General features: G+C 38.0%; 1 protein-coding gene across 2 annotated transcripts in view; it reads left to right on the forward strand.

The window, feature by feature from the left end:
• Positions 1-17,153, forward strand: part of COL14A1 (collagen type XIV alpha 1 chain) — a gene marked incomplete at its 3' end in the record, with an annotated part of 1,869,522 nt that overhangs the window by 1,298,852 nt on the left and 553,517 nt on the right. For both annotated transcript variants that reach the window (XM_044066920.1, XM_044066919.1), the window contains 1 exon segment: positions 14,002-14,160. In XM_044066920.1, coding sequence (XP_043922855.1) covers positions 14,002-14,160 — 159 coding nt within the window.

The following is a 17,153-nucleotide window of genomic DNA, read 5'->3' on the forward strand; positions in this document are numbered from 1 at the left end:
CCTAAATGACAATCCCTATGCAACTCTTTGGATTGCAAATTGGCTCACAAGTACAACCCAGGAAGTTAGAGTGGACAGCCCTACCTGTTCTAAATAACTTGTCATTAGCAAATGACTCCAGAGTCCAGTCATAAGGCCACTACTCTTTGGCACTTGCTTCTCAGAGGTCAAACCTAATGTTAAGGGGTTGTGGCTGATCAAGTTTATAGATGATTGCAAACCTTGGACCATTATAGGCTCTCCAGAGGATACCAAGCTGCTCCAAGAGGGCCTGTCGCAAACAAATAATGGTATAAACAACCATGGACTAAAACCCTTGCAACTATAACATTGGCAGCATACCTCTGATAATTAACCCTGTAGTTAGGGATCTGAGACCCCATGTTAACAATGAACTGCCCTTTAGTCATCACGTATTCACTACTGTAAGAAAGATGTTTTTTCATCATGCAGCATATATCTGAAAGTATTGTGTCTTACTCCAGGGAAGCTGTATTCAACACTGATTAGGCCGGTCATTTAGTGTAACCCCCCTTTAAGTTTGTACCTATCCAAAGACTTGTCACATGTGGAATGACTACAAAGCTTTTCTCACTAAAAAATCAAGAGCCTAACTAAAAAAAGCTGGGCAGACTATCTCAAAGCCTTGTCCCTCCTCTTAGTATCATATAGGCTACTAAGAGGTGAACTCTACCTCACATATAGATCTTCAACGGACCATATTCTATCAGACTCATGACAGATTCTCATATCCAGTGGAATCATAAACACCCATTCAAAGGATCTCAATCACTTTTGCAAAAGAAATATAACATGTTGGAGGAGCAGGTATATATCAAAGACAATGTCACTTCTATGGAACCATCTTCCACGCTACTTAAAACAAAGTACTTCTCTAAGTCTATGCTAACATAATTTGGATAAATGAATGGGTAATCATAAATTTACCCATGTTTTAGCATCCCTGTCCGTCACTGATAGGAGAAACATGTAAATGTCTCAAGATATCCTTTTGCAGCCCATATCTGGGTTATTCCTATGTAAAATATTAGGTCTGAAAAACTACCATGGAAATGATGGGAACGTATGGCTAAGCTTCTTCAGATCCTCACAGGTTAATATCCTAGTATGCACCCGTGAACCTAACAGCTTTTGATGTTCTCTGTGTAAATTGCAAAGTTCCAGAGGGGAACCAGACTTAGTTCTAGTTATTTTTGTTCATATACAGTAGGAATAATATTTCCACTTAAATCTCTGTGCATTATAACTTGTAGAGACTGATAGTTTTAGCAGTCGCAAATAACTTAACTTTAGTGTTGGATGAGTTAATCAGGAGTCTATCTGGGTGAAGACTTTCAAACAGAGATGAGAATTTAGGTTGTGCTTTGCTTGAAGGGTCTGTTGTGCTTTGCTGGTGTCCAGCATAAGAATGTCATCTGCATACATAATGATATTTAGGTCGGGGAGTAAAAGTGTGAGGTCATTAGTCATTAATAAAAAGTGAAAAGAGAAGAGGCCCTACCACTCCGCAGTGTGGAATGGCAATGCTAAAGGTCCCTTTCTCTGAAAAAGTGTTGTTACTGTAGAGCTGCAAAGTTGTATTTTTCAGGTAGTTCTAAAACCATAAAATTATATTGTCTCCAAAGTTCAACTTTTTAAGTCTGTAAATGAGAAGGTTGTGACTAATTGTTTTCCCGGAAATTTTGTATATACCTTTTACCCCACTTGTCTAAAGCACGAGAATCCTTCTCAGAGGGAATAGGATTTTTAGAAGTAGCAACCTTAGCAGCCTTAGAGCCCTGAGAAATAGTTTCAGGATCCGCAGAAGGGTTTTTAAATAAGAATAAATGAGAGTCAGGAACCCTATAAAATCTATCAGGCTTAGAAGGAGCAGGAGGCATGGAATCAGGATTCAAATTAGCCTCAGAAAAAGCATCATCTACAATGTCCAAAACAGGAGGGATAGCTAAAGGCCTATGCTGAGGAAGAAGAAGAAATTTCCTAAGCCTCTTCTTAGAAGCAGAATACTCCTGTCCTTCCCAATGAAAATGTTCCCTCATCTCATGCAAGGTTTCCCCAAAAGAGAAATCCTCAGGCGGAGAGGCCGAGGGTAAAGAGTCCTCAGCATCCGAATCCTCATAAGGGGGAAAGGAATAGTCCTGATCTGAGGAAGAAACAGAAGATACAGAAGCCTGGTCAGAGGAATCCAGAGTAACATCCTGTCGAGGCCTTTTCTCAGGAGGGGGGTGAGAACCCCTAATCATGGTAAGCAAATCTTCAGCCATCTTTAATAATTGCTTTTGTGTCTTGGGAGTGGATTCAGAAGCAGCTTGAGCAGGAACTTTAGACTTAACAGGAGTCTTTGTCTTTGCCTTTGAAATAGTGATGTGAGTAGGCCTGAAAACCCCCTCAGAAGCCGGTACCTGCACAGCGGTTCCGGACCCATCTGAAGGAGCGACGTCCGAAGGTCCTGCAGCAGTTAAAATAGTGGGCCTTGATGGCTCCCCATGGGAGTCCGTATCGGCCATCAGTTCAGAAGTGGCGGACGACAGGGGCTGCAAAAGCGCCTCACTGACGACAGCCGAACCGGACGCTGGCTCCAGCTGCAACGAGTCCTGTTTGGACCTCAGAGGCCTGTCTTTGTCTTTGCGCTCTTTGAACTCCGGTAGTGTCCGACGACATTCTATAATTGAAGCGTCTGCCAAAATAATTTAAAGCCCAATCGTACCTGCGCTTAATAGTACAAGAGTTGAACCTGGCACAGAACCGACAACAAGAAACGTCGTGGTCAGGGCCTAAGCAAGGTAGACAGTAAGAGTGGAAATCTTTATGAGGTATTTGTTTCCCACACGCTATACAATTATTAACTTTTTCTGACATCGGAGGGACAAGAAAAAGATTCCCCAATGGGGTACTTAGCTTTGAGAAGAGAAGTAAGAACTTCGGACCGACAACAACAAAATACGCTGTTCGAAAATCGCCAACCAACGACTTGCGAGCTGCTTTCCACCACACGGCAAGAAAGACTGGAGAAGATGGCGTCGGCTGAGGGCTATGTACCAAAGCGTACTGACGTCAGGGTACTAGCTTGTACAGCCGACGCCGGACCCAGACTTTGGGATTCTGGCCGACCTCAGGCTGCCTGCCGGCAGGAGCACCCTACAGTTATGACTGCAACAGTGAAACACGAAGAACATCAACACATTTACACTCACCATGCTGCCAGAAGATAAAAATGCAGTGGGGGGTAGGTGGGTTTTCACTGTAAAAGACAATGCAGATAATACTGAGACTTACAAAGCTAGATATGTAGCTAAAGGCTACAGTCAAGTCGCTGGTATAGATTATAATGAAACATTTGCACCAACTGCGAGTATGACATCTGTACGAAGTCTAATGCAGATGGCAGCTCAGTACGATTTAGATTGCACCAGATGGATGTACAAACGGCTTATTTACGCGCTCCTATTGACTGTGAGGTTTATATGAAGCAACCCGAAGGTTTTGAAAAGAAATCAAATAATGATGAAAAATTGGTTTATAAACTGAATAAGTCATTATACGGATTGACGTAATCGGGGCGTAACTGGAACAGAATGTTGCATGATTATCTTTACGGAAATAGTTTTATCCAAACCCCGCAGACCATTGTGTATACACTAGACAAGCTGAAAATGAGAAAACAGCCCTAATTATATGGGTTGATGATCTCATTATAGCAGCTAGTGACAATGAATCACTAAACAATGTAAAGGAAATGCTGAAGGCTAAATTTAAAATGAAAGATCTGGGAAAGCTAAGATATTTTCTAGGCATTGATTTTACCCAGAATAGTGGTGAAGTAAGTATATTACGAAAATTCATGAGAATTTGGGTATGTCTAACTGTAATGTAAGAAGTGCCCCCTTCCAAACCAAACACAAACTTTGAATGTGACAGTGAATCTACAGATCCAAGGAAATATTGTGAGCTTGTGGGTAGTTTGATATATGTTATGACAAGCACGAGACCTGATCTTAGCTGGATTGTCAGTAAACTTTCACAATATTTGTCACAACCGAGTGAATCTCATTTAACACTAGCCAAACATATGTTAAGGTACTTAAAAGGTACATTGGACAGAGAGCTGTGTTACAAGAAAAGTGAAGGGAAACTTCAGCTTGTAGCATACAGTGATGCAGATTGGGCAACAGATCAAAACGATAGATGTAGTACAACACGTTATTGCTTTAGTCTCAGTAGAGACGGGCCTATTATTTCATGGAAATCAAAGAAACAACAAACGGTGGCTTTATCTACATGTGAGGCAGAGTACAGGGCATTAGCAGCGAAAACACAGGAGTGTTTGTACCTTGTGCAGTTGTTGAGTGGAATGGATGGAGAGTGCAAGTATGTGCCAGTAACAATATCTGAGGACAATCAAGGAGCAATCGCTTTGTCGAAGAACCCAGTAAGCCGACAGAGATGTAAACATATTGCCCAACAGACATGGTTGCAGATGTTTTTACTAAACCTGCTACAAAATCGGAGATTGAAAAGTTAATATATTACATATATGGGATGTGAAGGAAAAGTTATCCAAAAATATGTTCTTTAAAATGTATTTGTATACAATGTAAGAGCAGGTGGGGGTGTTGGCTGATAATAATAAAGAGAGTGAATGATCGTATGTGTGCTCTTACACTGACGTCATTGGTGTGGAGAGGTCAAGAGAGGTCACATGACCATGTGCTTTATAATAAACGAGGAAGCGAGGGTTGTTCCCCTCTTCCATTTTAACAAAATTGATTGCCTTCATGTGTATTTATTTTCCTCTGTAAATGTATGCCTAACCCGACTTTCTTACCCTTAAGATGATACCGCCAACAATGTTTTTATTTCACAATTTGTTAACCAAGTGAGTAAGCTGCTCCACAGACTCTATTCAGTCATAACCTGAATAAAAAGAAGTACAAATGTGAAAAAAGAATAACAGAAGTAGGTGATTATACAAAAGTTAGTTTAAAACTTGGTTAATAAGTCTAAAAGTTAGAAACAAGTGTAAAGTGGCAATAATGTAAACATAGTTACAAGGAACATTTTGATTCAGACATTGATGAGTATAGTAAGTGAAGATTTGTATATGCATTTATATGTGCATTCTATTCAAGAAGGTAAGGACATGTTTCGTTAGATGCAGTCTGGTAAATTATGCCTTGTACTGATGTAACTATTAGGATGGTGAGTGGTTTAACCAGCATCTTAGAAGCAAATATATTTGGCATTCAAATATAGGTTTTCCCTCAGTAGTTTTTTGAAGGAGTATTGGATTTGAATGTTTCTAACCTCATTAGGTAAGTGGTTCCATTGAGAAGACCCTTTTCTAGAATAGTATGTTTTAATCCAGGCATGGCAAGTATGACTATGTTTTCACGAGGGATCCTCAGAGAGTAGTTTAATACTTTAGAGGAAGTTTTCCCCTCAGGGAACAGCAGTAAGCAGTTTGAAGACTTTTAAATATGAGGGCTCCTAGTGGTAAAATGGCCCCTTCTGATAGGGAGCCAAATTAATTTATTAAGTAAGTCTCAGTCGTGAATTATGGTGTGCAAGGAGTGCAAGAAGAGCAAATCTACATATTTTTAATGCAGTGATTTATAGTTTATGGTGTTTGAAACTGACTAGAGTGGGGAGGCATGTTCTATCTTGGAAATAAGAACATTTTAGCTATGGCTGTATGTGCTACTGGTGACAGTAGGTAGAAGATGTAGAAATGAAGCTTATGTTGAAAAAGCTCCCAGCTAAATGACAATCCCTATGTAACTCATTGGATAGCAAATTGGCTCACAAGTATAACCCAGGAAGTTAGAGTGGACAGCCCTACCTGTTCTAAATAACTTGTCATTAGCAAATTACTCCAGAGTCCAGTCATAAGGCCACTACTCTTTGGCACTTGCTTCTCAGAGGTCAAACCTAATGTTAAGGGGTTGTGGCTGATCAAGTTTATAGATGATTGCAAACCTTGGACCATTATAGGCTCTCCAGAGGATACCAAGCTGCTCCAAGAAGGCCTGTCACAAACAAATAATGGTATAAACAACCATGGACTAAAACCCTTGCAACTATAACATTGGCAACTTACCTCTGATAATTGACCCTGTAGTTGGGGATCTGAGACCCCATGTTAACAATGAACTGCCCTTTAGTCATCACTTATTCACTACAGTAAGAAAGACTTTTTTTCATCATGCAGCATATATCTAAAAGTAGTGTGTCTTAGTCCAGGGAAGCTGTATTCAACACCGATTAGGCCGGTCATTTAGTGTAACCCCCCTTTAAGTTTGGACCTATCCAAAGACTTGTCACATGTGGAATGACTACAAAGCTTTTCTCACTAAAAAATCAAGAGCCTAACTAAAAAAGCTGGGCAGACTATCTCAAAGCCTTGTCCCTCCTCTTAGTATCATATAGGCTACTGAGAGGTGAACTCTACCTCACATACAGATCTTCAACGGACCATATTCTATCAGACTCATGACAGATTCTCATATCCAGTAGAATCATAAACACCCATTCAAAGGATCTCAATCACTTTTGCAAAAGAGATATAACATGTTGGAGGAGCAGGTATATATCAAAGACAATGTCACTTCTATGGAACCATTTTCCACGCTACATAAAACAAAGTACTTCTCTAAGTCTATGCTAACATAATTTGGATAAATGAATGGGTAACCATAAATTTACCCATGTTTTAGCATCCCTGTCAGTCACTGATAGGAGAAACATGTAAATGTCTCAAGATATCCTTTTGCAGCCCATATCTGGGTTATTCCTATGTAAAATATTAGGTCTGAAAAACTACCATGGAAATGATGGGAACGTATGGCTAAGCTTCTTCAGATCCTCACAGGTTAATATCCTAGTATGCACCTGTGAACCTAACAGCTTTTGATGTTCTCTGTGTAAATTGCAAAGTTCCAGAGGGGAACCAGACTTAGTTCTAGGTATTTTTGTTCATATACAGTAGGAATAATATTTCCATTTAAATCTCTGTGCATTATAACTTGTAGAGACTGATAGTTTTAGCAGTCGCAAATAACTTAACTTTAGTGTTGGATGAGTTAATCAGGAGTCTATCTGGGTGAAGACTTTCAAACAGAGATGAGAATTTAGGGTGTGCTATTGCTTGAAGGGTCTGTTGTGCTTTGCTGATGTCCAGCATAAGAATGTCATCTGCATACATAATGATATTTAGGTCGGGGAGTAAAAGTGTGAGGTCATTAGTCATTAATAAAAAGTGAAAAGAGAAGAGGCCCTACCACTCCGCAGTGTGGAATGGCAATGCTAAAGGTCCCTTTCTCTGAAAAAGTGTTGTTACTGTAGAGCTGCAAAGTTGTATTTTTCAGGTAGTTCTAAAACCATAAAATTATATTGTCTCCAAAGTTCAACTTTTTAAGTCTGTAAATGAGAAGGTTGTGACTAATTGTCTCGAATGCCCTGGTAATATCTGTGAAAATCCTGACTGTACTAAGGCTATTGTTTATGTTACAATAGATATTATCAATTGCTGAGATGAGAGCTGTTATGCTGCTATAGGAGTTTCTGAAACCATATTTCTGATCACAAAGGAGTCCATGGCTATTTATATGTTTAAATAGTTGTTAATATAAGATTTTTTTCAAATATTTTTGTTACTTTACAGAGATATGGAGGTATGTCTCTAATCTTTCTGTTGAGAAAAGAAATGTGGATGTTTGGTTGGAGAGTTTTGAATGCTGTGGTAATGTACTTGTTATAAAAGATAACTTAAATATTTGTGAGTGGTTTTGCAATTTTCTTTGCTGTTGTGTTGAGGAAAGCAGGGTGCAGCTTGTTGAATTTATTACCTTCTTCAGTAGTTCAGTTACACAGTAGAAAGGCCAGCAAGTGGGTTGTTTGGTCACACACATTAGTGTTTGAAACACATTTACGATACTATATTGTATAAAACAAAATCAGGTTCTCCTTCCCCCTGTTATATGCACCAAAGTAGAGACCTCCATGCAGATAACTAAGGAGATGGGAGGAAGTGAAGAGGCTAAGAAATGTGATCAGGTGACAACTCACCTGGTCAAGTCCACATTCTGTTACTATGCTGCTGCAAAGTTAATGAGGTGTTTCATCAAAATAGATGTGCAAGAACTACAAGGACCGTTAGACTCCAGAAATATGATTACTTTGGGGAAAGATCAATAAAACTGCAAGAAAAAAAGCATGTTTTCCGAAGTCAATCAAGGTGGTGTGCATATCCTGGGAAAAATATGCCACTTAATTCCACAGGTGGACTTGCAAAATCAGTCTGGAAAAGTCTTATACCCAATAGTTATTATCTCAATCATAATTTAATAACTGAGAAATATTTTTTTTTCAAAACTGCCTAGAAACAATGGAAAGAAAATAGTAGGGAGCCTTAAACAGTTCCTAATGAAGTATAAAATCAATGCAGTATATTAGTCAGTACCCCACAGACACCCACACCAGCCTAAATCTGTATGAAAGAAGAGGGCCTGAGAGACCTACACTACTCATAGAGGGTCTAGGGCAGACCAAGGTATGGATATTTCCAAAGAAGGGAGTCTATGCCCCTGTACTACACAGATGAAAGTGAAGGCAGGGAACCAAATGTTTAAGCAGCAAGACAAGATCCCAAGAACCCAGAGTAGGGTTAAAACCATATATTGAGATAAGGACAGAGCATAAAGAAATACAAAAAGACTGAGTGGGCCTTTGGATTAAGAGGTAACTAAAGGAAGCCCCCTTGAGCACTGGAGTGAGCTACCTTTCCTTAGAGAAAGGCAAAGGCCTTCTACCTCCAAGGATATTCAAGAAGAGGATCATAGACTGTGTGTCTGGCCTCTAAGTAGGAACCAACAATCTGACACTGTGACTAAAGCAAAAACCAAAATGCAGCAAGTCCAGTCAGATGTGCAATCTTCCATGGATTTATTGTAAAAAAACACTCAAACCAAACACTTTCATCCCTTTTATCTTTTTCATGGAACTTCTTCAGAATAAAAAAGTAGTAGTAAGCTACCATTACAATCTTATATAGGTAAACACCCATCTCAACAAGATCACATGATTAAATTCTAACAAGAATTTCTAAAAAATCCACACTCTAAAAATACTTGATTACCATAACACATCTTTGTCCTTTATGTAGCACTTATAAAAACATCATTTAATTGTAAAAATTATCACTGACAGTGCTATACTCCAATCATTAAATAATTTGTCAAAATTCATAAACTCAATTAATAAAAAATAAGAAACAATAATTAATAAAATCATATTTCTGTTCATCATTTTATATATCTTCGCAAAGTATAAAATTCTTAAAGAATGATGGCCCTATATTTCAAAACACTAGCTATAGAAATACAATCATTTATTCCTGACTTCACACTGGCACTTTGCCATGCCAGTTGTCTGTGTTCCAGCAATGTTTTAATATCAATTCCCCTTTGGTTCTGACAAACCTTATCTATAAAAAAATAAATGTATTTAATGTACTGCAATTGATTGCATATTTACTCAAAGCATTTGCTAAAGTCTTCCTCCTAATGTCATAATTATGTTATTTTATTCTATTCTTTAATTTGCTGGATGTTTTCCCCACATAAAAAACTGGGCAGGAAGTACAGGTTGACAGACATACAACACCAGTCATTTCACAATTAAATCTCTCTGGACATGCTATAGTTTTCTTTTTTTTTCATAATGAGAATTACTTACATATGATCCATCATTTACAAATCTACAATATTTATATCTAACACATTTATTAATTATTTTACTTTTTGATGGCAACCTTTCCATCTGAGGGACTCTTTCCAGGTAGTTTTTAATGTTCCTGTCTTTATTAAACATTATTGTCAGACCTTCACCGACCTTGTCCTTTAATTCCTGTGTAAATACAACATTCCAGGTCTTCCTAAACATTTCTGTAAACTTATAAGTGTTAATGCTGAATGGCAAAACTAGGAATAGGTTTGTACCCTGATTTATGCTAATTACTGGGTCGTTTTTATCTTTCCCCTGTCACCAAGTTATGGTGCAAATCTGTCTGACCTCCCATCAATTACATCTCTCTCTTGAACATTTCCAAGATGTCTTGTTGCAGGTACCTCCTCTTCCTAAACATGGTCAATACAAAATCCATGTGTTTAGTAAACCAACTATCCTCACAAATCAGTCTTGATATCTGTACTAACTGCCTGTTAACAATTGCTCGCTTTTGATATGTGGCGTGACAGCTGTTATAATGTAAATATGTATTTGAAAATATGCTCTTTTTAAATATGTTGCATGTAGACTGATCTTTACTCATATCTCTTCCCAGTATTATATCCAAATAATTAATCTCACTGGGGGAAAATTGATAAGTAAACTTTAAAAAATCAGTGGTATTTTCTAAATAATTAATAAAGATATTAAATTTGACCACATTTCCTTTCCACATAATAAAAATATCATCCTCCTTTTATGACCACTGAGATGACCTCTCAGCACAGGATATTCCAGCAGTACTGGATGCCATAGGTAGTCTAAGTATATGTATACAAAAAGGTGTCTTCATAAAATGTGCAGAACTTATTGCAAATGGCATCACCCACATTAAACCAGAGGCCGTTGCCAACCATTTGGCTGACAAGTTCAGCTCAGATTTCTTCACCTCTGATAGTCCAAAAAAATTACTCATACCACAATCCCCCCAACCATTACTAGGGAACACATCTTCAATGCACTTTCCAAGGCCAAAAACAATGCATTGAAGGGCTCCGATAACATCCCAGGATGCCTACTAAATAGCATGAAGCATGACCTTCATGGTTCACTTGAATCTCTTTTCAACTTGGCTAACTACAGGCCCATAACTCTGACCAACCTCATATGTAAGACCATGGAAAGAATCATCATGGACATGATAAATGAGGACATAGGTAACCTGCAAAGGCTGGACCCATCACATTTTGGCTTTGTTAAAGGAAGGTCATGCCTATTAAATCTTGTGGAACTTTTTGACAGAATCACCAAGGCAATGGATGAGAGCAAGACTCTGCACACAGCTTACCTTGACCTGGCCAAGGCTTTTGATACAATACCCCAATCAGGCTTTATAGACAAGCTCACTCATTTAGGTATAAACCCTTTTATCACCTGCTGGATAGACAAATGACTCATTGATATGACCCAGGAGGCCAGTCACTAACAGAGTCCCCCAGGGCTCAGTACTAGGCCCAGTCCTTTTCAGCATCTATTTTTCTAAAGTCTAAGCAAACACTGAAGATTTATGGCTGACTAAGTTTATAGATGATTGCAAGCTGGGGGTTATCATTGACTCCACTGTGGACACAAGCATTCTTCAAGAAGGTCTATCTCTGTCTAACAAATGGTGCCAAAACAATGGTCTTAAGTGAAATGCTAAGAAATGCATAATCATACCATTTGGGAAGTCACCTATCCCAGTTAACTACCATGTCGATAATACGCCCCAAAGAGTTGACCCAGTAGTCAGGGAGCTGAGTACATACATAGACAGTAGAATTACCTTTGACCACCAGTCATGAAGGAATCCTTTTATGTTGCTCAACGTATAAGTAAGGGCATGGTATATATGCCCAAAGAGGTAATTATCCCACTGTACTCTTCCCTTATCAGACCAATCATAGAGTACAATGCTTCCTTCAGTATATACCTGACCAGGCATATGGAACAACTACAACGACCTCAGCTGTTCCTTACCAAAGTAATACAAGGTGTAACAAACCTGCCTTATGCAGGGCACCTTAATGCCCTTTCCCTCTACTCAGTCTCCTATAGATTGCTGAGGGGTGATCCATACCTGGCTTTCAAGGCATCTGCACAACCCAGACTTAAAAATCTCCTGCATATCCATAAGTCAAACAGTATTTGAAATACATGGTTTAAGGACCTGAATTTTGTCTGTGACATAAACAAAACATGCTGGAGAGACAGATATTTGTCCCAGAGACTACTCTTCCTATGGAACAGGCTTCCTATCCATGTGAAGCTGAGTTTGTCTACTACCCAATTTTAAGTGCAACCTAGAATAATGAATGAGGAACAGGTGATTTACACTAGGCCTGGCGCCCATGTCCCTTATACACAGAGGTAACGTATAAATGCCTAGTCCTCCATGTCTTGTTTGGATAAAGACTGAGATTATTCTTTTGGAAAACTTGGCTAGGCTTAGAAAGTCTCCCTAGATCATTATATCTAATTCTTAAAATCTGTATTTTTCATCACACAGTCTCCTCAAGAAGGAACTCCATACATCCACCAGATTTTCCATGAAAAAAATATATATATACTCTTCATAATACAACAGAGCCATTGAACCTCTGTCTTCAGATTACATTATTTTGGTCAACTTTCCTCTTCTGAAATATATTAAAGACTCTACTGTTTTCCTTGACATATCTAATTATTGCATGGGTCTTTATTTTAGTCCAGCAGCTTTCAGGTTTTGAGCTTATTTGGTTCTGTCTCTTCAAATTTTGAACTGAAATGCCATTTTACTGTTCACCTAGCCTTTTGTTGGAGTATACAAACACATGCCGGTTGCACCACTACTCTGTAAATGCAGCTTAGCTTACTTATACCCATGATATCAAAATAAATAGGACCTTTGGCACATCTTTTATTAATTATGTTTTAATATCTGGATAAATGCCAAAATGCAAGCTCCTTCTACTAGGTATGACAAAGACATAAAAAAGACTGATCCCAGATTCAGAAACTATGCCAAGTAACTTAGCATTATCCTGCGCTTTACTTCCCAGCTTCTACTTAGCCCTACATATATATTCAGAAATGATGGCTGTGAATAGATCCCTCCTGGATAATTAATTAGAGGATATGACATGCTGCACTAAGCTGCAAGGTGGCTAAGTACAGCCCTTTTAATTCCTCAGTCGACGTATCATTGCCTCTAGTAGCATATCATTGCTCCTAACAACATTGTGGTGGCATTAGACTAGGCACACAAATGGCAGAAGGTATTTGGCTGGATAAGGCATTTTATACAAACGTAAAGGAAATAACATTAAAATGTTGTTGCCCCTTATTAGTGCTAACAAAGTTAATGGAACATCCACTTGTGTTCTGCATGCACATACAATGCGCCTATCATAAAATGTCAGAGTACAGTGTAGGGCCACATAGATGCAAGATCAATTACTAAGAATTACATCCCTATTTCCCTGTTTTTATTGCTCCACATAGGTAGCTGAGATACCAGGCATAGTTTGCACAGAGTCAGTAGTTGCAAACACTTGGCTCCTAAGATTTTGTGAATTTTGTTGGACATGACAGATTGTACTAAGTTGCAAATTCCCCTTACAGCTAAGTGCATGTATTTTTGTTTCTGATTCCCTACTCTCTAAAAACAATTCAAGAGAAATGCGTGGTATAGTAATGCACCTGCACCTATTTCAAACATGTATTGCTCATAGAACCTGTTACACAAATGCAACAATGTACAGCTGTGGTATTCATTTTTTCACAGTAGTTTAAATGCAGGACCTACATACCTATAAGTGTATACTTCTGCAAGACTTTTTAATGCATGTTTTTTCTTAGTTCAGCTAGTTTTCAAGTTGAACTATATTATCCTATTTGCTTTTACATTTTTTTTAACTAGTGACTAATCATTTAGTGTGTAACAATGTGCAGTTCTTTAAACATTCAAAGCATTCTTAGCAATAATTTGTATTTGGGTTATATTTATAAACATCATTAGTTATGTTTTATTAATTATATTTCAAGCCAAAAATCATAATGTTGCTTTTTACATTTCATTTGAATTAATTTGCACACTTTTGTCAATGAAATTTGAAAATAATGAAATTTGAAAGCTCTGTTTGCTGAAATTACTTTTTTCAAATTACTGTAAAATGGATGCTTGAATTTCCCTGAACTTTTGATGTACTTACAAAACTCTCTTAAATTTTCTTACAGCTTCATGTAATTATAAGCAAAACAACCGCAAAAGTAGTCATTGACTGCAAGCCAGTAGGTGAAAAGGAAATTAATGCTGCAGGGAACATCACTATTGATGGTGTTGAAATGCTTGGGAGAATGGTGCGCTCAAGGGGCCAAAGGGACAGCTCTGCACCGGTAAGTGTAATAAAAGCTAATCCACATAAAGCCTTATTTGTTAAAAAGTTATTAAAAGTTCAGTCTTGATGATTAATGCACGGTCCAGTGAAACCCATGAAGAGATGTGCCAGGTGGCTTACTGCCAGCTCCTTGAAATCTCGTCTGCATTGCAAGGCAAAGAATTTGTGTCAGGCTTTTAAATCCTCCGTATCTACATTGAGCTTGATATTCATGCTAAATAGATTTCAGTCCTGTTTGTGTTTCCATTCAATAACTGGCTAACAGTCATGCAGTCAAAAAATGGAATTATATATTCCCTCCCTGTTTATTTTCATTTCTTTACAGCCCTGTATTTAATTCTTTGAACACTCTTTGTTCAGGGGCATTGCTACTGTCGGATTTTTGTCTAGAAACTGTAACATTTTATTTAACAGAATTATTTTGAGAAAAGAATCTGCTCTGTTTCTGTTTCTTTTTCAGCATCATTCCTTAACTTTTACTGAGCTTTTTAGATATGTCAAATTTTCTAAATCCTAATGGCACTTGACATTGCAAAAGAAATAAATAAATGGGATGAATAAACTTTGTTAATCCTACCAGCAATCTGAGATTACATGATGCCCCTTGTTATATAAGTCTGGAATGTGTGCAGGTCTGCAGGTTCCTGAAGCTGTGAGCTAAAGAAGTAGAAGTAATGTATCTTTCAAGGCTAAATTTAAAATTATCTCTTACAGGGATGGGTATAATATGCACTTTTAGGTTGTCATCCACCAAGTCTTTGTTCCTATAACTGCCATGATATACACCATTGATTCTTGTATACCTTTTACACTGTTCTACTTCATTACAGTGATTCTTGATACAAGGCAATAAGATACTTTCTGTTTTAATGGCCAGAAAATGTAAAGATTGATGTTAGGATTTTAGACCGTGCAGAGTAGTTTTTCAGAAAACTAAAATGCAAAAGAAAGTTCTTTGCATTTATGTAACAGAAGTTTATTTAAACTGTGATCTGTTTCTTGTGGTTTCTATCTTTTTCAACTTCATGCAGTTTAATTTTTGCAGTGACCAGTTATGATTTTCTGCACACTATAGACTAGGTGTTTCCTTATGAAATAAGGGAGTAGCTTAAACTGGGAAGGGGTCTTTAGAGTCAGTATCTTCCCCACACATATGACAGAAATGTTATATTGATCAAGAAAAACTGATGTGTGGTACTTTTTAACTGAGCAATCAACAAGGAAAATGCTTGTCCCGTCAGACTGCAGGTGTCCTTCACCCAGAAGTCATGATACTTCTGTTTGAAGTTCTGCACTAGAATGCCTATAATAAAGTAAAAAGAAATAACAAAGACATTCTACCTAAATATTCTCATTTTATCTATTTAATCTTGCACTGTGAGTCACAAAAGAGGGAACATCACATTTAGTACAAAACTGCTAATTTTATTTCATTATAGTGGCCATGGTGGTGCAATGGTTAGCATTGTTGCCTCACAGCAAGAGGTTCTCCAGTTCAATCCTCAGCTGAGGTGCCTTCTGTATGCTATCTGCATGTCCTCCCTGTGGTCGTGTGGGTTTCCTCTGGGTTTTCCAGTTTTCTCCCACATCTCAGAGACATGCTGTAGGTGGACTGGACACTCTAAACTGGCCCTAGGCGTGAGTGTGTGTATGTGTGTACCTTCCGAGGAAGGTTGGGTGCCGGGCTGGCAACTTGACACCATAAAACTGTACTGCCAATCATGAGCAGACAGGTGATCTGCTGTGGTGACCCCTATCTGGGAAAAAGCCAGAAGAAGAAGACAGTTAAATAATTTAATGATTGCATAAATGACTGCTGATATCAGTGGTTCAGTAGGCAACACACTTTTTTTATTTTTATTTATTTATTATAAATACTGGAATATCAGAAGGCTGTGGGTTCTATACCCACAACAGGTACTTGGTTGATTTTCCAGTAGTGACATTGCAATACAGAAGGAGAACACTGCACTCCTGAGCATGACATTCATCAGATGTTGTGCTGAACCTACTTGCTTGTGTTGGTGGTAACTCAGCTGGGTGTAATAGATACTATTGTACTTATCCTAAACAGTATCAACATTTCCCTGGTGCTCTGCCCAAATTTCCGCAAGTAATTAATATGATCAGCAGAACATTTTCTTCTTCTTTTTCTTTTGGCTTTTCTTGATTAGTGGTCGCCACAGTGGATCATCTGTCCGCTCATGATTGGCAGTGAAGTTTTACAGTGTCGAGTTGCCAGCCCGGCAATTTATAAGGCCCTCCACATAGATCAATACAAAGCATTATGTCACTTACTCACTCACTGTTAAAGAATCATCAATGTCTCTTAGATTCTCTGGTTTTTGTGCTGTCACTCCTGTTACTCCCTTAAAGTCACTAGTCTGTTCTGGGGGCGCTAATCAGCCAGTTAACCTAGCAACTAAATAAATAAATATGTAAATAATTAAATAAAATTATCCACTACAAGGAATCATCTAACAGTTCATTTGTTGACAGACAGAAGCCTGAAAAGCATATTGCCTGTTTTAGCTACATTACAGATGCCTTAGAATCAACATGAAGTAAACGATTGAGTGAATTCAGTGGTAGCAGAAGTCCTATGATTTTAGAACCTGCAGAAGTGCACTAGATTTGCAAGTTTATCAAGACCTTTGCCAACAATTGGATTGATGTAAACCTAAATCTAAGCAGGAGTCTTGTGTTTTTAGTTTTACTGAAGGGTTTAATAATGTCATTTTTACAAACTTTTGGAAGGTATTGTAACACAAGCATAAGTTATAAATATACTATAGTAAGCTTGCATTATCTGTTTTCATCCCACTGAAGTTATCTTACTTTACTGCTAGTAGCATCTATGTTTTACAGCTAGATCTTATTTCTGAATATTTGCTGTATTCTACATGGTATCAGAATAATAAAGGGAAACAAAATTCTGATGCTACTCGATTTACCACCACTTATGGAATAAACGTTTTTTGCATTAAACAG

This window comes from Protopterus annectens, chromosome 3.part1, assembly GCF_019279795.1.
Source record: "Protopterus annectens isolate FY-2018-M chromosome 3.part1, PAN1.0, whole genome shotgun sequence".
In the NCBI taxonomy this organism is placed as follows: domain Eukaryota; kingdom Metazoa; phylum Chordata; order Ceratodontiformes; family Protopteridae; genus Protopterus; species Protopterus annectens.